Genomic DNA, 22,229 nt, shown 5'->3' on the forward strand with positions numbered 1-22,229 from the left:
CACCACTGTCTTAGACAGTCTACCTCTCTCTCTCTCTCTCTCTCTCTCACACACACACACACACACACACACTAACACATACGGTGCACTTAGTTGGGGAAGGTTGCTGTGAAAAGCAGGTATAAATTCCTTGCCTACTTCCAGGTGTAATTTGGAGAGGCAGCCATTGAAGGACAAAGCTGCAGGAGCACAATCCTTCCTCCACAGCCTGTGTGGCCAGGTCTGGCCAGGATCCATGGGGCAGCAAGTGCTGAAGGGTCAGTGAGGGCATTCTGGGTGGTGGCATCTCCACTCAATAGGGCCCCAACTGCTGTCAACATGGCTGCCATCTGTATTCAGGGACAGCTGCCTACCACGAATTCCCTTTATCACAATTTTACTGCCCTCGGCATTCCTTTTTTTTTTATGGCGGCTTGAAAGCTATTGAGATAACAAAGTTATAAATATTTCTGCAATACAGAATATAACACAGTAATAATGTAAAGGGAGGGGACTTTAGAGCTTTCAGAAAACCCCTAATCAGGGCATAAAAGCACTAACGTTGTGGAACTGTGAGCCTCTAATAGTGCATGAATTTGTATGAAACCCCCACTGCCCCTGTCTGTGGAGACCTCAATATTATGTATTTATTGGTCTCCCTCCCTCCCTCTCTCTCTCTCTCTATCTGTCTGTTTCTGTCTCTCTTTCTAATCTATCACATCTCTGTCTCTGTTTCTGTATCTGTGTATATCTATTCACCTGCTCTTTCACTCTATTCAGTGTCTATTATCTATCTTATCTATCTGTCTGTCTGTCGTGTCTGTCTGTCTGTCTATCTATCTATCCTTCTTTCTATCACATTTACAAACGAAAATGTCACAAATGATACATTTTAAACTGTTAATTACAACAATGCTCAAATATTGTGGCCCTTCTGAGGGCCAGCTGGCTTGGGAATTCTGGGAGCTGAAGTCCACAAAGTTGCCAAGGTTGGAAAAGTGCGCTCTAAAGAGATAAAAGCCCTGGTTCTGATCAAAATCTCTTCCCCTGTCCCTCATCCCCATGCTATCTCAATCCTCCCACAGACACACTTTTCATTGCCTAGTGTTCGATGAAGACTTACGAGAAACTTGAAAATCTGCCATTGTTATATGAAGTTGGCCTAACTAACCACTTGAAGAGAGAATTCTAGAATCAACTGCCATTCCCAGGCTGAGCACTAGGGGCCGCTGTTGGCCACGCACATTTGTTAATGATTAATGGAGAATTCTGGTTACTTAGAAACAGGAAAAAAACAGGGACAAAACTTCTTAATATCTATAGGTAATAAGTCCTGTTTGCAGATAAGAAATTGCAGTGGTATGTTGGACATCCAGGCATGGGATAAAAATGGGGCAGGAAGGCTGCATCTGTTTTAAAATCAGAAATCTGGAAGCGTCTTTTCTGACTAATCAATTTTAGTAGAAAGTTTTGTGAACTGCCTTTTAATAAAATCACATTTTATTAAATCTATTAATAAAATAAAATAAGAAAGTGCACTCCCAGAGTCGTGATTTTTTTTTGCTAAATGGAAGCTCCTCAAATATCTAATCTGTTTTGTTATTTGAAAAGATACATAGCATAACAAAGTATTACTAAGTATTCAGTGTTTCCTTTGTTTCAGTGTATAGGAAACCAAACAGCAGGAAATGCTTAGAAAAATAAAAATAATTTTTTGGAAGTATTTCTTAGGTGCAATATATAAGGAAGAGTTAGATGGCCAGAATTTTTTTTATGACTCTATCAGAAACTAATAATTTATTGATGTTGGATGCAAAGTTCATGCTGGCTGGGGAATTCTGGGAGTTGAAGTCCACCCATCTTAAAGTACCACCACAACTGTGCAATCAAAGCCCGCAATCCATATAAGTGGAATTAATCACATGGCAGCCATTTTGATGTTTTTGAACCCCCCAGCTCTTTACTTTGCTCCTGATGAAACCAGAGAGAAAAAGAGCTGTGAAAACTTTGCCATTTAGCTTTTGCTGCCTGTGAAGGCAGCCTGGAGGGTCTCTGCTGTCAAGGGGCAGTGTGAAGGTCTCTAACCTATGGCCCCAAATGTTCATTGGGGCAGGAGGATGAAAAGGGGAGGCTGAGAACGCCTGCAAACCATTCCCAGCCAGCTCCCCCTACTCCCCAAAAACGCTGGCTGCTCCATGGTTCCATTTAGGCTGCAGGAATGTTGCTGCGCTAAACATAGCTTGGTGGAGCCTGGCCAGAAACAGCTTGCAAGGGGGGGTGGGGGTGGGGTGGGATGCCTTCCAGCCAGCTGACCCCATCACAGCAGGCAGTGGGGGGGGGTGTTAAGGGCACTCCCTCAAGCAGAAGTAACCCCCCTCAAATGTCCTCACGGCCTGGATGGGTGGGGGAGAATCCCACCCCTCCAATCCTCTTCCCTGTTTACATCCTTATCGCTCTTGTGCACATAAATGGGTATTTATGAGTTTGCACTGAAGGGTTCTGTCTGTCCTCTTTGCAAATGAAAATTCCAGTCTTTCCATGCTGTTCCAACAATCTCAACTCCATCCTACCCGACATCCTAAGGCAAGGTGTATTTTTCCCACATGGTAGGAGGAAGCCATTGGTAGAAAATGGCTTGGTCGGATCAGGTCAGACCACTGATGTGTGAATGAGTTAACCCCTAGCAAGGAAGGGTTTGCACGAGATCTGTTGGAAGGCTGGTCCTTCAGGATCCTAGTAGGTGCGGGAGTAAGCCAGACTGGCTTTTTAATTAAGGTGGTGTCAATCAGAATAGACCTTGGAGGTCTTTTAGTCCAATCCCCTGCTCAAGCAGGAGGAGTTGTTAGCTGCAAAGTCGTGTGTCCGACCCATCGCGACCCTATGGACGACGTTCCTCCAGGCCTTCCTGTCCTCTACCATCTTCTGGAGTCCATTTAAGCTCACGCCTACGGCTTCATCAAGCAGGAGACCCTATACCAATTCAGACAAACGGTTGTCCAGTCTTTTCTTAAAAACCTTCAGTGTTGGAGCACTTACAACCTCTGGAGAGAAGCAGTTCCATTGATTTAATTGTTCCAACTGCCAGGGAATTTCTCCTTAGTTCCAGGTTGCTTCTCTCCTTGATGAGTTTCCACCTGTCGCTTCTTGTCCTGCCTTCAGGTGTTTTGGAGAATAGCTTGGCTCCCTCTTCTCAGGGGCAGCCCCTCAAGTCCTGGAAGACGGTTATATCACCCCTAGTCCTTCTCCTTAGAGAGCTGAACAGTGCATCAGGAGCAAACAATGTTCCAGACCCCCAAAGTCGACAGCATAACTGTGCTTTGCTGAGGGGCTTTTTAACCCCCCTGCCAGAAGCTGCAAGACTCATAAACCTGATGGACCCCAGGCAGGGAAGGGTTAAAAGGGGAAGATCAGCCTCTTGGCCTCTGACTCCATTCCTGAGACCTCTGAACGGGCACCCCAGCCTGATTGCTCCTGCACAGGCCTTGGCACAGGACGGCAAGCCAGGCTGGACTGGGCAGGAGGGCAAGGTGTGGCTTGTGGGGGGGGGGGGCTGAGCCTGAGAGGGAACCCAGGTGGGGGGCAGAAAGAGGGCTGGTGCTTTTTTTCCCCAGAGGGGGCCTGGGGGGAGAGGTTTTGGGCGCCTGGAACTCGGCAGACCAGCCAGGGAAGGCCAGCCGCAGGGTGTGCCAAGCACAGGCAGCCAGCCACGGACAGACGGACAGACGGGGTGGGAAGGGAGCGTACAAGACCCGGAGAAGGAGCCTATTTTGGCTCGAAAGGCAGCGCACTTGGGACACTGGGAAAGGCGTGGAAAAACTGGCGCCTTGCATGTTTGTGCGCTCCGGGAGGGAAAAGAGCCTCATCGCTTCCACTCTGGATGATCACAAGGCAGGCAGGAGAGCCAGCGTTGGGGGCTGTGTGCGGGAGAGACCCTGTGTGTGCACCAGGAAGGGAGGAACGGCTAAGGCTGGCTCAGGAGTGTGCGGGAAAGAGTGTGAGAGAGTTGTAAAGAAGTTGTCCAGCCCTGCTGTTGTGGGACAGTGAGCATCCCTCCCAAGAAGCCGGTGGATTAAAGAACGTGTGTGGACACCCAGGAAGGAGATGACCAGCCAAGTGGGTGCCCGCTTGATGTAGCCCCTCCCCACAGCTGCAGCCGGAGACCCTAGGCTGCAGCCGGAGACCCTGTGGACAGTGCACCCAGGCTGGAGGGAGCCCACTTGGAGCGTCCCCAGCGTCCAGCTGAGCTGGCCCCATGGCAGCAGAGGTCCGACTGAAGAAACTGGAGGAGCTGGTCCTTGACCCCAGGGTGGTGGGCTTGGAGACCCTGGTGGACCTCCTGCTTTGCGTGCATCATGAGCTGAGCACTTCACCCCTGGCCCAGGAGAAATACATCATGGAGTTCCTGCAGTGGGGTGAGTCCTGTTGGTATCTGTCATGGGGGGGCTGGGGAGATCTTGATTTAGGGTGGTTGATGTGCTACTCCAAAGGGGGCAATGAGAAGGGGGGAGCACCAGATTCCCGGAGAGTTTGTGGCTTTTGGCCACAGCTGCCCAGAGTTGCTTTGCAAACTGAGATGGGTGCCATAGCTAGTTTGGTCTAGTAGTGAAGGTGCCAAGCTAGGAACTGGGAGATGGTGAATTCTAGTCCCATCATAGACCTGAAGGCCAGCTAGGTGGCTTTGGGCCAATCGCTAGGAGACAATGAGTTTCAGTCCCTCCTTAGGTGTGAAAGCCAACTGGGTTACCGTGAGTGAATCACCAGGAGACGGTGAGTTCTAGTTCCACCTTATGCATGGGTGACTTTGGGCCAGTTCCTCCCTCTCAGCCCAACCCACCTCACAGGGTTGTCGTTGTGGGGAAACACAGGAGGAGGAAGCAGTACTCTGTGTATTGGATGCCTCGAGTTATTTATAAAAACAATAAAGTTGGGATATAAATAAATACAAAGTAACCCCCCCCCCATTGAACAAACAAACAAATAAAATACCCTCAATTCTATTTTATCTTAGACTTTGGTTAATCTGAGCTCTGAAACTTGGGAAAAGATTCGTTTTGGGGTGCTGAAAGCGATATCTACCAGCCTTTCATAAATTAGGCCATGACTAATTGTGGGTTGTGGGTCATGCTTCTGGGAATTTGTTTTCAAGCTGAGAAAGTTGTCCCCAGCGTCGTTTTTGGTCCTATGGCCTTCCCTCTTTCAGGCAGGGTGACTCAGGCCTGGGGGCGCCCCAGCAAACCTTTTCTGGATTGTGAGCTTTGCTGAAAGGCTGTGCTGTCCAGAGACCGAGATTTTAGTTGTTAAGGACAAGTTTCTCTTCAAGAGCTGTCAAGGCGGTTCATCTACACCTGAACATTTGGGAAAGTAACCAGTTTGAAGCAGGAGGAGATTATCTAAATGTTTTATGTTTTACTTGGGCCCGCCCAAAAGGAAAGACTCGCACAGATGACAAAAACGGCTTAGCTGATTGCTTGGAAATAATGACCTAATGCCTGTCCTGAACCTGGAAACCCCGAAATCAAACTGACAGCAGCAGCAAACTCTTTTGCTCAAAATCAACATGAAGGACATGCTTTGTGCTGCAATTATTTTTAGCCATTCAAGATACTAACTAAGAGATGCAATTTACTTTTTAATTTTTTTTATTTACCACGTTATTCTTTTTTTAAAACTTAACCCTGAAGCCTTTTTTGAGGATCATCTTGGTTTTCCCCCTCTTTTTTCCCTTTCTTTGAATTCCACTTTGCCCTTTTTTCTCTATGCATTTTTTTTTCATAATAAATGCTTTTTAAAAAAGAAAAGAAAAGAGAGAGGGTTTCTTCCCAACTTACCCAGGGAAGCTTGAAAAATCAAACATGAAGAGTTAAGACTAAAGTGATAGAGAGGAATGGATACAATTAAACCTGTTCTTTGAAAGTCACCATTCAATCATAATCACAGTGGTCAAGTTGGAAGGGACCTTGGAGGTCATCTAGTCCAGCCTCTGACGAGTTGGGTTTATCACTGAGATCCTGGAACCTGGAAGCCTGGATTTGTGGCTTTAGGGTTGAATTTACTTTTGAACTGGCACTTCCTTATTTCCCTACGACTGGAGGCTGGACCAAACTTTGAATCCCTTCACACATCCTTGTTTCTCTCTCATCTGTTAAGCATGGTCTCCTTAGAGGAAGGGGGGATTCAATCCATGCGACTGCCTGTTTTCTCGAATAAGGACTGACTCCTGCTGTGGGCAGGAGATTGGACTGGAAGATCTCCAAGGTCCCGTCCAACCTTAGGCGTCCATGATTCTTTGTGGTCTACTCACGAGTTTTTCTTGTAAGAGCAACTAAGATGATTAAAGACCTGTTGACTGAAACATACGAAGAACGGTTGCAGGATCTGGGAATGGCCAGTCTAGAGAAAAGAAGGACTGGGGTTTGGGGGGGGGGACATGATAGCCGTGTTCCAGTATTTGAGAGGCTGCCACAAAGCGGGGGGGGGGTTGTCAACCTATTCTCCAAAGCCCCAGAAGGCAGGAGAAGAAACAACGGACGGAAAACTAAGCAAGGAGAGAAGCAACCTGGGACTAAGCAGAAACTTCCTGACAGCGAGGACAACGAATCAGTGGAACGACCTGCCCCCAGAAGTTGTGGGGGCTTCATCATTGGAGGCTTCCAAGAAGAGACTGGACAGCCACTTGTCTGAAATGGTTCTGGGTCTCCTTCCTGAGCAGAGGGTTGGAGCAGAAGACCTCCAAGGTCCCTTCCAGCGCTGTTCGGATTGGCTGTGGAATTCTGGGAGTCGAAGTCCACACAGGTCTTCCAGTTGCCAAAGTTGGACACCTCTGATGTAGACCAAGATAGCTTTGATTTTTATAGTTCCCTAATGCCGGGCGAGGCGTGATCTGGAAGATTTGTCCGGTAGAGCAGAGCCTGGAGCTTCCTGGACTCCAGTGAGAAGTTTCTAGGCTGCTGTGACTTTGGAAAATGCCATAAAAGGCCTCCTGCGTAGGGCAGGCTGGGCCTTCTCTCCGGTCTTTGCCTTTTCTGTTGCTCCACGGCACTCTTTATTCCCCCTGGGAAGAAATTGCGCATTTTTCTTGCTTTTCCTTGCAAAAGTGGCCCGTGGGCTTGCCGGGAATGGGGCAAGGGCTGCTGGCGGATGGGCTGAAGTGTGGGGCAGGGGGAGGTTGTGAAGGGCAGGAGACTGGCCGGATTTGGCTGTTAACTCTCGGGATATTCAGATGAACACAATCAGCTTCTGATGTCCTTAATCTTAAAGAGAAATAAGGATAGTCCTCGACTTACAACAATTCATTGAGCATTCAAAGTTACAACCAGATTGGGGGGAAAAATGACTCATGACCGTTGCAGCAACCCCACGGTCACGTGATCAGAATTCGGACGTTTGGAAACTGACTCGCATCTAAGACGGTCGTGGCGTCCTGGGCAGTCACATGATCCCCTTTTGCGACCTTCTGAGAAGCAAAGTCGACGAGGAAGCCAGATTCACTTAACCCACTGTGTGACTCACTTAACAGCTGCAGTGATTCACTTAACAACGGTGGCAAGAAAGGTCGTAAAATAGGGTACAATTCACTTTAACGACTGTCTCACTTAACAACAGAAATGTGGGACTCAATTGTGGTGGGAAGTCAAGGACTACCTGTATGTGTAGAATTTCACCCTCAGCTTCAGGCCTCATCTGGAGACTAGCTGCACCATGGTGAAAGGCACTCTGCACATGCTTCTTTGCTCTTGATGGGGGCTCTAAGAATCACTTTTTCCGAGACTGAACCCAGCCGAATCCGGATGAAAAGCTGCATCTTTGGACTTTGACAGTTTGTGTACAGCATAAAAGTTTCCATAGGCAGGAATGCTCCACGCCCCCCTCCCTCCCCCCCTCCCCCCCAGCCATGAGCAGGCGGTCTCCCAGGGCCCAGCTGGAATCTGAGAATTGTTGCAAGCCCAGATTCCCAACCCAGCCGGTGCCCGAAATAGGCACCCAGCGGAGCAGCTTCTTTCCCTGTGTCTGGCAAGCCGTTTGGCTGGGCTGGGGAGGGAGGCTGCTCCCCACACACACTTGGCTGGAGGGTTGTGTATCGGTTGGAAGAGGCTAAAAATAATCCCAGGTCTCCAGGATCCCAAAATATCTTATGGCCTGTGTTTATTGCAGGAACTGAGCGCCTTTGCCAGTGACGGATAAGTGCAGTCAGGCAGACTTATAGATAGATGATATGATAGATAGATAGATAGATAGATAGATAGATAGATAGATAGATAGATAGATAGACAGACAGACAGACAGACAGACAGACAGACAGACAGACAGACAGATACATAGATATAGATATGGGTGGAAGGATGGATGGATGAATAGATAGATGAGAGAGAGAGAGATGATGGATGGATGGAGATAATAATTGATAAATAGATATAGATAGATGAGAGACAGATGATGGGTGGATAGATGGATGGATGAGATAATAGTTGATAAATGGATAGATAGATATAGAGATAGATATGGATGGTGAGTGGATAGGTGAATAAATGAGCATGGGATGGATGGATGGTATGTAAATAAGATAGATGATATAGATTGATCGATAGATGATAGATGATGGAAGGTAGATTAGATAGATAGATAGATAGATAGATAGATAGATAGATAGATAGATAGATAGATAGATAGATAGATAGATAGGATGGATGGACGATAGATAAGACAGACAGATAGATGGGAGTTGCAGAGCCAATCTGAGAAGCAGCAGGAAAGCTGGGTTACTCTGCATTTTCAAAATAACTCTTTTTAAGTGCTTGGTCTTTACTGCTACTTAGGCTGACCCCAAATGAATCTTGCTATGCAACAGGATTTGTTCCCAGTATTTAAGTGCCATTACAAAAGTTATTTATTTATTAGACGGCTCATTGCATAAATTCTTCCTGAAAATTGCATCCAATTGCTCAACGTGACTATGTCAGAAATTTAAGAAATATGAGAGTGGGGGGAAAAAACAGCCCTGCTTGTTTCCCTTCTGCCCTTGGAATTTGGTCCTATTTTTGTCCTTTCTTGGCCGGTGCCAAGCATCGGCTCCTGCCAGCCTTTTCTCTCTCTTGCCCTCGCAGAAGCAAGCAGGAGGGGGCTTCTGAGCAGCTCTGCCTGAGTTCTCAGCTGCCCCCACCAGATCCTTGGGGAAGGAGGGGAAAAAGGCTGCTTGCTGGGCCGTTGCAGACTTCCTCTCCAAATTTGTCCCTTCATTTTTAATGCCTCTCCTTTTTTTTAAAAAAAAGAGTTGCCTGAAATGAGGTGGTTTTCTGTCTGGAAGAATTTATTCATTTATTAAGAACATGTTTCTTTATACACCTGTATCACCAAACGCTGAGTGGTATATAAAAACACAGAAGAACCCCCCCTCCCTCTCTTCTTCTTCCCCTCCCTCCCTCCCTCCCTCCCTCCCTCCCTCTCTTCCCCCAGTCTTTGAGGACCCTTCCCCAAGGTGCTGGCTGGGGACGATGAGTCTGGTCACCTCTTCCCCTCCAAGGTGCCTGCGTGGCCTCTGGGCGCTCCACTTCCCCTCCCCGAAGCGTCCCATTCCAGCTGCCTCCATCACATCCTGCAGCTATATTTACGCCTCTTCTTTGCCAGCAGGCTGAGCTGTTCTCCTGCCAACCCTCCCTGCCCCCCTCCCCCCCCTAGATCTCTTCGCTTGATCTTTGGGTCGCCATGTGAGGAAGTTGTTTGAGATCCTTGAAGACTTTATCCTCCTTCTCCGCTGCCAAATCTGGAGATCTGGGCAGGCTGGCAGCGGAGTCACCCGGGGAGGTTAAATTTGAGGGCCACCTGACCTCTTCCTGGTTGCAGGTCACGTGGATTCCCCACCCCCACCCCAGTCAAGTTGGCACCCACGCATTTATTTTTAAGGCCTGCGGGCAGAAGGCAGACCTTGGCGCCCCGGCTGAGTCACAGATCCAGGATGGTCGTGGTGGGATGCCGATCCTCTCCGCGGCTACTAGTATTTGTGGACACAAGAGTTTGGCCAGGGCCAGGAGGGGATTAAGGGGTCTGGCCGTCGCAAGCAAGGGGAAAAAGGGCTTATCGAATGATTGATCAAATGTATATGACACTAAGTGTATTTCACCGTTGACTGATTCCCTTCCTGCCGTTTTGCTGAGCTCAAATGGTCATCTCACATAGAGTGCAGGTTGTCCTCAACTTACAATAGTTTGTTTAGTGATCATTCACAGTCACAACAACAGCACTGGAAAAAGTGACTTGGGACCTTTTCTACACACTTATAACCGTCGCAGAGTTCCTGTGATCACTTGATCAAAATTCGGACACTTGGAAACTGACTTGTATTTATGACGGTTGCCGTGTCCCGGCGACATGTGATTCCCCTTTTGTGACTTTCTGACAAGCCAAGGGGGAAGCCAGATTCACTTAACAAGCGTGTTACTCACTTAACAGCTGCAGTGATTCACTTAAGAATATTAAGTGATTAGACCACAATCAGCCAGTTGACATCCATGCCTAAGGCTGGACTAGAACTCCCCGTCTCCTGGCGATTGGCCCAAAGTCGCCCAGCTGGCTTTTCATGCCCTAAGGAAGGTCCAGAACATGCCGAGATGGTGTCTCACTTCTCCTCCTTTAATCTCTCCAGTTCAGGGCTGCCGGATAATTTAATTAACCCAAAGTGGGCATTATACGAGGAACCCCAATAATCTCCTTTTCCTTCTCTCCAGCGGAGCCAGTAACCTCCAGACTGAAACAGCTCCAGCTGCGGCGAGATGACTTTGAGATCCTAAAAGTGATCGGCCGAGGAGCTTTCAGCGAGGTGAGGAAGGAAGATGGGCCACCCTAGAGAGTAGCTGTAGGGACCCCCAGAGGGATGTGCTTGCTGGTAAAACCCAGCATTTGTGGGATCCTCTGTCCTAGCAGAAGTGGCCATCAATGACTAAGAAATCTCAGGTGGGCGGAAAAGGATGAAATGAAACGGTCCCTCTGTTTTAGGAAATTATTCCAAAGATTTTAGACAACTCTGGGGTGATTGGGAGGAGGTGTGGAAGGACGCAGCTAGTACGTCATAATGGCTGCGGGAATAACCTTGAGGAACAGGAGGAAGATCCGGTTAACAAGACAAGAGTCGGATAAAAGAAATCCGAGTCCCAGGGCAGAAAGGCAATCTGAGAAAGCGTCTCACAGTCTTGACTAAAGGGAAGGAGGGGAGACGCACATTCAGACCGGCAAGATTGGTGTCAGCCTTCTGAGGCAGAGCAAATTTGGAAACCAACAATGCATAAGCTAATACAGGTTTCAGACCTGGAATAATCTAAACCTTTAAATAGAAACAATCTTTGGCTCCATTTGTTCAGAAAGGTATTGTTTTATTAGAGATCAAATATATTGCAGTATTGCAAAGCCAGAACTGAGAATCACAGGCCAAAATCCCTAACTTCTATTCCCCCCACCCTTAACTATCTCTTATTGCCCACCCCAGTGTCACCAATCAGGTTCAGGCAAAAAGTTTTCTTAATGGACCGTCCCAGTGTAGTTTGGCTACCCTGCTTCTAGCTGGGTGACCTTGAGGCAGCTTCTCGAGGAGATGCAGCACTTACTTTCATTTTCCCAAACATTTCCCCCCTTTCATTCCGCCTCCCCACAGTTCGTGGCAGTCTGTAACAGCATAGCAGCGAAGCACAAGCGAGCGTAAGGTGGCAGCTACCGTAACAATAGGAGTTTTGTTAGTTTTATCTTGCACGTGTCTCTCTTGGCTGTTTTACCTGTGCAGGTGGCAGTGGTGAAGCAGAAGAGGACCTCTCAGGTGTATGCCATGAAAATAATGAATAAATGGGACATGTTGAAACGGGGAGAGGTAAGAGTAGAGGCAGAACATCTGCCAAGCCATCATGGCTACCTCGTCAGGATTTCAATCAGTTCCCAGCCAGGTCCAATTTTGCATGAGTCCCTCCAGCCGGATTCCTTTAACATTTTGCTGCTCGAGAATCCAAAAAAAATTGCCTTGAATTTTATTTTTCAGTGCAGATTTTCTTAAGACGTGCTCTTTGCTGTCCACCTTTTCCTGAAGTAAAGTCTGTAGGTTCCCACAACCACAATTCAGACCGGGATTGCCATGGCTAATCAAGATGCGCCTGATTTTTCCAACCTTTTTTGCCACGGTTGTTAAGCTAATCATTGCAGTCGTTAAGTAAATCAGGCAATCACTAAGTGAATCTGGCTTCCCCCCTTGGCTTTGCCGGTCAGAAGGTCGCAGAAGGGGATCACGTGACCCCAGGACACTGCAACTGTCGTAAATACATCTCAGTGGCCACGTGCCCAGATTTTGATCATGTGACCATGGGGATGCTGCGACGGTCGTAAGTGTGAAAATCGGTCCCTTTTTTTCCCCAGTGACATTGTAACTTCAGATGGTCACTAAATGAATGCTTGTAAGTCAAGGACAGCCTGTGTTTCCCACGCTGATGGCAGGGAAGTTTTGTTTGAGATTATGTGGCCTGAGACCAAAAAGTGTAGATAGAGCCTCATCCACTTGTGCCCGTCACTGTACGAAACAGAAGGTTTGTCCAAGGACGTCCCTCTCTTTGAAATCTCAACTCTTCTCCAGGTTTCCTGCTACAGAGAGGAGAGGGATGTGCTGGTGAACGGAGACAAGCGCTGGATTACGCAGTTGCATTTTGCCTTCCAGGATGAGAATTACCTGGTGAGTCCCGTTCTTTGGTGCAGCTGAAATTTATTTATTTATTTTTATTTTATTAAATTTATATACCGCCCTATTCCCGGAGGACTCAGGGTGGTGTACAGGGAAGATTAAAACAAACATACAAAAATTAAAATCAGATTAAAACAATTAATTAAAGTCCCCGAAATTTAAAACTAAAGCCTAATAAAAATTAAAACCCCTCAGCCTGGGCCAGACAGCTCAAAGAGCCAAGTTTTCAGGTCCCTGCGGAATGAGCGAAGGTCGGGGGCAGTCCTAAGTTCCATGGGGAGCTGGTTCCATAGGGCCGGCGCGCCCACAGAGAAAGCTCTTCCCCTGGGAATAACCTGCCGGCATTCCCTAACCGGCGGTATCCTGAGAAGGCCCTCCCTGTGGGAGCGCACGGGACGAAGGGAGCTTGATGCCGGCAGCAGGTGTTCCCTCAGATAACCCGGACCCAAGCCATTTATGTGGATGTGGCTGACTTTGATTTACTTAGACAAGAGCCAAGGTTGCCTACCCCTGGAAGAGTTTAAAATATTATATTATATGAGCCGTGGGTTAGAATGCAGGATTGCAGGCTACTTCTGCTGAGTGCAGTTTGATTTTCAGCCACTCAAGGTTGACTCAGCCTTCCCAGGTGGGTAAAATGAGGATCCAGATTGTTGGGGGCAAGAGGCTGATTCTGTAAACGGCTTAAGAGAGGTGTGTAAAGCACGGTGAAGCGGTGTAGAAGCCTAAGTGCTATTGCCATGTTATGTTATGTTATATTACATTACATTATGCTGTTAGGTTTTATGTTATAATATATATGATATGTATGATATATATGATATATGATATACTAGGGTTGAGTCTATAGTATGATGGAGGTGGCAGTAAGCCTGCCTAAGATCAGTCTCATCCCTCTACCTTATCTCCTACCTTTCTCTAGTACCTGGTGATGGACTATTATGTTGGGGGTGACCTCCTGACCTTGCTGAGCAAATTTGGTGACCGCATCCCACTGGAGATGGCCCAGTTCTACTTGGCCGAGATGGTGATGGCCATTGACTCCATCCACAGCATGGGTTATGTGCACAGGTACATGGGCTGGGGGAAGCGGGGTTCTGAAGAGGCAGAGGTCGACCCATGAGATGTTTACAATCTTCAGAACATCCTTCTTTGTGTATACAGGTCCTCAACTTACAACAGTTCATTTAGGGACCGTTCAAAGTTACAACAGGACTGAAAAAAGTGACTTATGACCAGTGGTCACATGACCATTGCAGCATCCCGATGCTCACATGATCACAATTCAGACACTTGGCAACTACCTCATATTTCCAACGGTTGCAGCGTCCTGGGGTCATGTGATCCCCTTTTGTGACCTCCTGGCAAGCAAAATCAATGGGGAAGCCAGATTCACTTAACAACCACATTACTAACTTAATAACTGCAGTGATTCACTTAACAACTGTGGCAAGAAAGGTCATAAAAGGAAGCAAAACTCCCACTCAACCACTATCTTGCTTGGCAACGTAAATGTCGGGCTGCATTGTGCTTCCTGTATTTCCTGAGTTCCTCTGTGGTCCTTCCGCCCATCCTTTTGCCAATCCTCTCCTTCTCCGCCTGACAGAGACATCAAACCCGACAACATCCTGCTCGATCGATGTGGACACATCCGGCTGGGGGATTTTGGATCCTGTCTCAAGCTACGAGAAGATGGGACGGTGAGACATTCACCCGGGTGGGGTGGGCAACTCTCGGAGTGCGGAGTTTATGGGGAAAATAACCATCATGGCTTAACAATTGTCAAGGAGTGTGCTTTTGATCCAAAGAGCTTTCTGATTTCCCATCAAACCTACGCACAAACCATGATTACCAGTGGAAGGCTTATACTTCATGGCAGTCTGGCAGGGACGGCTGAGGGGGATCCCACCTCGGTCCCCCACTTGTGGGCTTTCCAAAGACCCCCACCTGGGCCATATCAGAAATAGGATGGGGCAGATCGGACTCTGGTTCCGAGGTTCTCACCCCCATTCTCACGATGGCAGGTCTGTTCCACAGTGGCAGTGGGCACCCCGGATTACCTCTCCCCGGAGATCTTGCGAGCAGTGGAAGATGGGCTTCATTCCTATGGCACAGAATGCGACTGGTGGTCTCTGGGCATTTTTGCCTACGAGATGTTCTTTGGCCACACCCCCTTCTTTGCCGACTCCGTCGTGGAGACCTACGGCAAGATTCTGCACTTCAAGGTTGGTGGCCAGAAGGCAATCGGATGGGTTGGGAGGGTTAACATGGCCCATTTCTGGACTGAGATGTGAAGTTGTTGGCGATAGCCTGTGCTACTGATAGAAGAGAATCTTTGTAGCTCAGGGTTGAGCTGTGCGGTCCTTGTTGCTCTCTGAGCTGGGTGGTTTTCTTGTGGACATTTCATGATCCAGCTAGGAAACATCATCAGTGCTAGAGGGAGTAGGATGTGTGGAGTGGCGGAGGAGGAAGAGGAGGACGACTGTGGGATTCTTGGTGCTGTCTGAGCTCGCTGGATTTCTTGCAGACATCACCAAACTAGGCGACATGGTCAGTGCATGCCCCAGACCCTAACCCTGCTTTCACTTACTTGTGGCTTCCTCCTTTGTCCCAATGATCTTTTCCAAGGAGCATTTCCAGTTTCCCCTCTCGGCCCCAGAGATCCCCCCGGAAGCCCAGGCCTTGATCGAAGGGCTGATCTGTTCCCGGGAGACGCGCCTGGGACGTAACGGCGTCCAGGACTTCAAGGAGCTCCCGTTCTTCATCGGCATCGATTGGCAGGGCCTGCGGGACTGCACCCCGTCCTTTGTGCCCGAGTTTGCCAACGCCACCGACACGTGCAACTTCGATGTGGTGGACGACTGCCTCACCGACATGGTGAGCGGGGGAGGGGTACGTGATCTCTTATTTTTCTCCCCTCTCCTCCCTGCTGCACCCAGGGCCAGCCCGTGCCGTGCTGCCCTGCTGTTTCCTGACTGGGCTGAGTTTGAGATGAACTTGCAACAGTTCATCTAGTGACCATTCAAAATTACAACAGCCCTGAAAAAAGGGACTTATGACCATTTTTCACATGACCGTTGCACCATCCCCATGGTCACATGATCGAAATTCCGACAGTTGACAATTGACTCATATTTATGACGGTCGCAGTGTCCCAAGGTCACATGATCCCCTTTTGTGACCTTCTGACTAACAAGGTCAATGGGAAAGCCAGAGTCACCTAACAACCATGTTATTTACTTAACAACTGCAGTGTTTCACTTAACAACTGTGGCAAGGAAGGTCATGAAATTCACTTAACAATGGTCTCACTTAGCCACGGAAATTTGGCGCTGAATTGTGGTCCTGAGGACTACCTGTAACAGAACTGGAAGGGACCCTAAGCCAGGGGTAGGCAACCTTGGCTCTTTTAGGACTGGTGGACTTCAACTCCCAGAATTCCTGAGCCAGCATGGCTCAGCATGGAAACCTCTCCCTTTCCCCTCAGCGTGGCTGGCTCAGGAATTCTGGGAGTTGAAGCCCACGAGTCATAAAAGAGCCAAGGTTGCCTGCCCCTGCCCTAGACCAGGGGTGCCCAACTTTGGATCTTTAAGACTTGTGGACTTCAACTCCCAGCATGCTGGCTGGGGAATTCTGGGAGTTGAAGTCACAAGTCTTAAAGTTCCAAAGTTGGACACCCTTATCCTAGGACCTACACCATTTCAGACAAAATGGCTGTCCAATTTCTTCTTTTATAAAAATTAAGAAAAAAGCTTAAGCAAGCGGGATGGTTTCAGCAGTTTGATATCCAGAAAAATCCTCTAACCCCCCCCCAAAAAGACCCCCATCTCTTACATCAGGGGTGCTGCCTTTAGTCCTGGCTCTCTGCTAAAGGCTCAGCTCCGTCTGGAAACGTCCCTCCGTTTCTTTGCTTCTGCCTCCCTCTTTTTTCCAGGAGACCCTGTCGGACGTCCTCGAGACCTCCCCCCTCGGAGTGCAGCTTCCCTTTGTGGGCTACTCCTACACTTACATGGCTGTGAAGTAAGAAGCACTTTTCTGCTTTGGGACAGTTGCGTAGGTTTGCGCTAAGGCTAGGCTGGAGCTTGCGACCTTAGGGCTTCTTCCCGGTGCCAATTCCCGCGATAGTGTTGGATCCAAAGATTGTCCTAGGCAGGTACTTCACCTGCAGAACTGACCCTTCCAGGTGCTCCTAGGGCGGAGTTTCTCAACCTCAGCGACTCTAAGACGGATGGACTTCATCTCCCAGAATTCCCCAGCCGTCACTCTAGCGAACTTTTAAGATGGGTGGACTTCATCTTCCAGAATTCCCCAGCTTTATGGCACGGGGTGGCGGGGAGAGTCGTCGCCTCCCTCTGCTTTCCAGTAAAGGTCACACAGAAGGTCACGAAGCCCTGGCTTTGGCCCCCGGAGCTGGGCCAGGAGCTTAAAAAAGGACCAATGCGGTTGGTGGGGGCGGGGCAGCCCCCCTGCGATTGCATTATGGATATTTTAACTCTGTTTTTTGGTTTTTCCTCTAAGAGGTTTTGTGACAATTGTTCTCTTAGGAGTTGTTACCCTCCCATAGTTATGTAGTGTGACGAGCGGCCATGGACCTGTTCTCCACAAATAAATATACCCAGGGGTGACGGGGTCAGAGAGGAGCAGCTGGAGATACAGATAGTCCTCGACTTATGACCAAAATTGAGCCCAAAATTTCTAGTGCCAAGTGAGACAGATGTTAAGTACATTTGGCCCAGTTTTTGACTTTTCTTGCCCTGATTGTTCAGTGAACCCCTGCAGCTGTCAAGTTAGTCACACGGTCGTTAAGCAAATCTGGCTTTCCCCCATTAACTTTGCTGGTCAGAAGGTCACAAAAGGGGATCACGTGGCCCCCACCAGGACACGGCAACCTTCATAAATTTGAGCCAGTTGCCCAGCGTCCGAATGTTGGTCACGCAACCACAGGGAGGCTGCAACGATCGTGCGAATAATGGTTTTGTCCCCCATTTTGGTGCGGTTATAACTTTGAAAGGTCACTAAAGGGACGGTTGTAAGTCGAGGGCTACTTGTGCAGATGCCGTGGCTGGAGAGACAAGGTCTGTGAGACTCTCCCTTCCTCTCAGACAGAATCATCCCGAGGGACGAGACAGAGGTCCCATCGCTATGGAGGTGGAGGCTGCTGGGAAGACGCCCTCAGGCCATGCGCAGAAAGCGCCTCCAGAGGAGCTGGTGGGTAGAAAAAGGGGAATTCTCTATCCCGTCTCGGGTCAGGCAGGAGGTGGCAATTGTGTATTGGTTATTATTTATTTGGTCAAGCGTGGTTACACACACAAGGAACTTGCCTCCAGTACACAAGCATTTGGTGTACTCGGAAAACAAGAGGCTATAATACAGCTAGTCCTCAACAGTTTGTGTAATGGCCATTCAGAGTTACAAATGGAAAAAGTGAGTTAGGACCGCATTCATAGTTACGACCTTTCCAGCATCCCCACGATCACGTGATTAAAAAAATTCAGATGCTGAGCCACTGGTTCATCCTTATGGCGAACATTGCCTAACGCTTAAACGCAGGGCTGAGTTTTATTAGCATAATCTGGAGATGCAGCGGAGGCCATAAAGACTATGCGACACTCAGTTCGGTGTTAACACAACCACCCTTTGTGTTTCCTGCTAGGCATGTAAACTGCCCGATGGGCAGAAGCTGGACCAGTCCATGTTTCTCGAACTGCAGGCAGCCTTCGAGGAGGAGCTGAAGAGCCGGGAGATGCTGTGTCAAGAGCTCAACGTGGTCAAGGTGGCCAACCAGACTGTTGCCAGGTGAGTTGTAGAGGTCTGTGTGTGTGCGGGGGGGGCCCTCTGTGGTCCAAAAAAGTCAAGTTTTGATCACGCCTGGCATTGTCTTGACTTTTGAATCACCCCTGCTGGACAACCCCTTAGGGAGGCATCAGGGAGGGATCTAGGAGATCTCCCTGGTTAGATGTCCCTCTGGATCTTCACCATCTTCTCCAGGTGAGCAAGGAGGCTTAGAAGTCCACAAAAGACCAGACCGTTTGGTCCAGTCATGTCCAACCTTGGCAATTTGAAGACTTGTGGACTTCAACTCCCAGAATTCCCCAGCCAGCGTGACTGGCCCTCCAAAAGACCCCGACTATGTTGACCCTCTATTTTTTCTCCTCCCTCCTCCCCACCCAGCCAGCTAAAGGACGCCGAGAGCCGAAATGTGGAACTGGAAGCTCAGATCAAACACTTGAAGGACCAGATGGCAGCCATGAAAGCAGCATCTGAGGAGGGCAAGTCCTGTCTTCTCCTGTAGACCCCTCCCCATCCTGACCAGCTCTGGCCTTACTTGCTCCCCGGGGTGACTTGGGGCACCCCCAGAAGTACAAGTCGACCTCAACTCACAACCATTAGTTTAGTGACTGTTTGAAGTGACCCACAGCACTGAAGAGAGAGACTTGGGTCCCACTTATGACCGTTGCAGCATCCCTATGGTCACGTGATCAAATTAAAATGATTGGCCACTGGCATGTATTTATGACGGTTGCGCTATCCCAGGGTCATGTGATCGCTTGTGACCTCCCCAGCTGGCTTCCAATGAGCAAAATAAATAGGGGAAGCCAGATTCGCTTAACAACTGCAGTGATTGGCTTAACAACTGTGGTAGAAAGATGATAAAATGGGAGAAAATTCATTCAACAACGCGAAGAGGATCCCTAGCATGGAACACATGAGGCTTTGCACTTTGGAGCGCAGTGGTTTTCGCCCGAGGCAGCTGCTTGCATGCCCAATACCTCTGAGCATGGATGCGTGTCCCAGCCCCCTGCCGAGAAGGCCTCGGCCCCACATTTTTCTTTTCCTTCCAGCTGCTTTAGGCTGGAGCCCATCCTGGCCCCCCAACCTCACCCAGCCTTTCTTCCACTCCGTGGAACGGACAGCTCATGTAAGACTCTGTGGAGAGGACAAAAAGGGGATTTAGGGTGAAGGTACTTTGTCGTGGGGAAGGAGACCCATTTGGGCTTGCTTTGCTGGGATTTTAGGGGTGGGGGTGGGGGTTGCACCTCTTTTCCTGGGCTCTGGTATCTTCCTTCCCCCATTTGAACATTTTGTCTCTTTTAAAGAGCCACCAGCTAGGTTAAGAGCCGGAGAAAGTGGCAGTGAGGGGTTTTCTTTTCAAGAGGACTAGGAACTTGGTTTTGTGAATGTTCTGTAGGTGCTACAGGATTGTGCAAGGAATACAGGCCACCCCGCGGGTGTTTCCTGCCCTTTGCTGCCCGTCGGTGGACGCTGCGCCCTGCTGACGTTGACCTCTGCTTTCTCTTTTCAGCCAAGTGGCACCATGGCATCCCGGCTCTGTGAATACCCGCTTGTGGTACCTCTGTACCGGCACTTGCTGCTCTTTTCGAGGGTACGTGGGCTGCTCTCTTGGGGCGCACGCTGCTTCCTCTTCTCGCTCTGAGCACTCACTCCCCCAGTGCATGCCTTCAGCTAGTTGTGGGTCTGTGTCCGTCTTCTGCACACTCTTTCCTTCCTTTGTGGGTACCAAGCCTGGTGGCAGCACGAGAACTCTGAAGCCCATCGGCCTGTGCCCCGAGAGCCAGGACACTCTCGTTTTGCCCTTGCGGGTCAGGCCACAAGTCCGCCTGTCGCAAGACCTCCGAGGCACCTGCAGGCTTATGAACCTGGGGAGGTTGACAGTTCTGTCTCTGCGTGATTGACCGTTCTGCTTGGCTGCCTTCTCCCTTGAGAAGCTTTGTTCCAGCTTTAAGATTCTGGAGTCAAAAAACCAAGGAATTGCACGATGGATAAACTCATAGTGCCCGACTCCCACTAGAGTTTCACAGTCTTGGAAATAAGCGAGCCGGAAGGGACCTTGGAGGTCTTCTAGTCCAACCTCCTTCTCAACCACGAGACCCTGTACTGTTTTCAGACAGGCGGCGGCTGTCCAGTCTTTTCTTAAAAACCTCCAGTCTTCCTCGATGGGTGTTAGGAAGCCCACCCAACCCATCATTCTTTCCCCCACCTCCGCACCAATATTTCACAGCCCCTCGGCTCAGAACCTTATAACCTCTGACCCCAGGATATATTTGAAGAGGCTAATTTTGAAGCTGTTCCAGTTTGCAATCATCCCCTTGCCTTGCAGAACTTTTACAGACTAACCATAAATGGTTTCCTTAGTCCTGAATTTTCCACCAAAATTTCTCTCTCCCCACCCCCATAGTTTTATAAGCCTCTTTCTATCCCCCCGCCCCCCAAGACACTTCCTTCCAAGCTAAAAAATCTCTCCCGACATTCCTAAGTCTTTCTTTTTCAGAGCGTGGCCCGAGCGGATTATTTGAGGTGACTTCCAGATATTTTGGCCAGGCTGAGTAGACTTTTATCTTGAAGCATCCGGACATCCGTTGCTCAAACTGGGCCGAGAATATTTGCAGCATTGAAACCTGGGTTCCAATTGTGTAATTCAGACGAAAGTGTGTTTCAGCTGCGGAGACTGGGGATTTAAGAGGTGGACCTCAGATCTTTCAGCCGCACACGGCGTGGGCCGCTTCTGGCATGCCCTACCCAGGCCAGGAGGGGCGGGATGGGGTCTCTGCCATCCCGAGAGCTCTTTGGGGGCCTGGCATCTTGACCAGTCTGCATTTCCTTTCCAGGTACGTAGACCCTGCATCGTCCACGTGGGATACTTGCTCCTGTGCAACGGTGGGCTGGGACTGGATGCCTCCAACTGGGGCCGAGCGGAAACAGTTTGAACACTGGCCAGGGCAAGGAAGAGCCGGGCACACCAGCTGCTTGCTGCTGCCCCAGCAAACCCTAGAAAGGGGACAAGCCCCTTGGACGGAGGATTCCCTTGGGCCAAGACGGCGAGGCCTGGTCCCGGAGGTCCAGCTGCCCCTCTGCTTCTCTCCTGGCTGCTTCCTTTGCTCCCAGAGGCCAAGACCACCGACCCACCGTCTCCACGGAGAGCACCAGGGGAAGCAGCAGGGACTGGAGTCCGTCCAGGGATCCTGCTTTTCAAACATCTTTGCACTCTCTGTACAGACCCTGCTATAGAAAACACCCCCGTCTTGGATGGCACTTTGCAGTGAAAACGTGCTTCGTTCCCCCCAAGGCTATCAGGGGCTCCCAAGAGCCGAGACGGAGCAGCTGTGCCAAAAATGCTTCGTCCGGGACGCTGTGATTCTTCCCACCAGGCCGCTGCAATGAATTTTGAGCTGGCAAAAAAAAAAAAAATTCTCCCCGTGACTTTTGCTGTTCTGGGCACACAGGGGTCATTCTGCACCTGATGCCCCTTTGGGAGATGAGGGTCGGAAGGGCCGGTGGCAGGAGAAGGGCATCCCGATCCTGCCTTCCTCGGTGACCCACCAGAAGTAGCAACATCCCAACAAGAAGGAAGGTGACGGCGCCCACCCGCCCCAGTGGGCTTGCAAAGCCCGACTCTTTCAGAATTAGCCGAATGAGGCACTCGGCCAGCTGTAACCTGGCCCTTCCAGTCATGCTTCGAAGTTTGGCTTGAAGGCCAGAAGCAAAAAAAAAAATAATGCCCCCCCCCCCCCCCGCAAGGCCTTATGGT

At 49.4% G+C, this 22,229-nt stretch overlaps 1 protein-coding gene across 5 annotated transcripts; it reads left to right on the forward strand.

The window, feature by feature from the left end:
* Positions 1-3,532: 3,532 nt before the first annotated feature.
* On the forward strand, positions 3,533-21,635 carry DMPK (DM1 protein kinase). 5 transcript variants are annotated; one of them, XM_081334774.1, is made up of 15 exons: positions 3,533-4,391; positions 10,698-10,789; positions 11,744-11,827; positions 12,578-12,673; positions 13,605-13,753; positions 14,289-14,382; positions 14,707-14,907; positions 15,311-15,559; positions 16,617-16,702; positions 17,785-17,890; positions 18,336-18,478; positions 18,854-18,951; positions 19,525-19,601; positions 19,986-20,066; positions 21,310-21,635. In XM_081334774.1, the coding sequence occupies exons 1-15, from the start codon at positions 4,232-4,234 to the stop codon at positions 21,406-21,408; spliced, it is 1,815 nt and encodes a 604-aa protein (XP_081190900.1). In that variant the 5' UTR covers positions 3,533-4,231; the 3' UTR covers positions 21,409-21,635. The 5 variants fall into 5 exon arrangements, with proteins under 5 accessions (XP_081190900.1, XP_081190901.1, XP_081190899.1 ...); XM_081334773.1 differs by having other exon boundaries at positions 3,537-4,391; positions 15,311-15,574; XM_081334775.1 differs by lacking the exon at positions 16,617-16,702 and having other exon boundaries at positions 15,311-15,574; positions 17,789-17,890.
* Positions 21,636-22,229: the final 594 nt, after the last annotated feature.

Source organism: Vipera berus, assembly GCF_964194415.1.
Source record: "Vipera berus genome assembly, chromosome: 9".
Taxonomy (NCBI): Eukaryota; Metazoa; Chordata; class Lepidosauria; order Squamata; family Viperidae; genus Vipera; species Vipera berus.

Bases quoted from the DNA above. Each gene is read 5' to 3' on its own strand.
- DMPK (XM_081334773.1), top strand. From the start codon at position 4,232: ATGGCAGCAGAGGTCCGACTGAAGAAACTGGAGGAGCTGGTCCTTGAC. The intron at 13,754-14,288 runs GTACATGGGCTG...TCCGCCTGACAG, and splicing joins AGCATGGGTTATGTGCACAG to AGACATCAAACCCGACAACA. The intron at 14,383-14,706 runs GTGAGACATTCA...TCACGATGGCAG, and splicing joins AGCTACGAGAAGATGGGACG to GTCTGTTCCACAGTGGCAGT.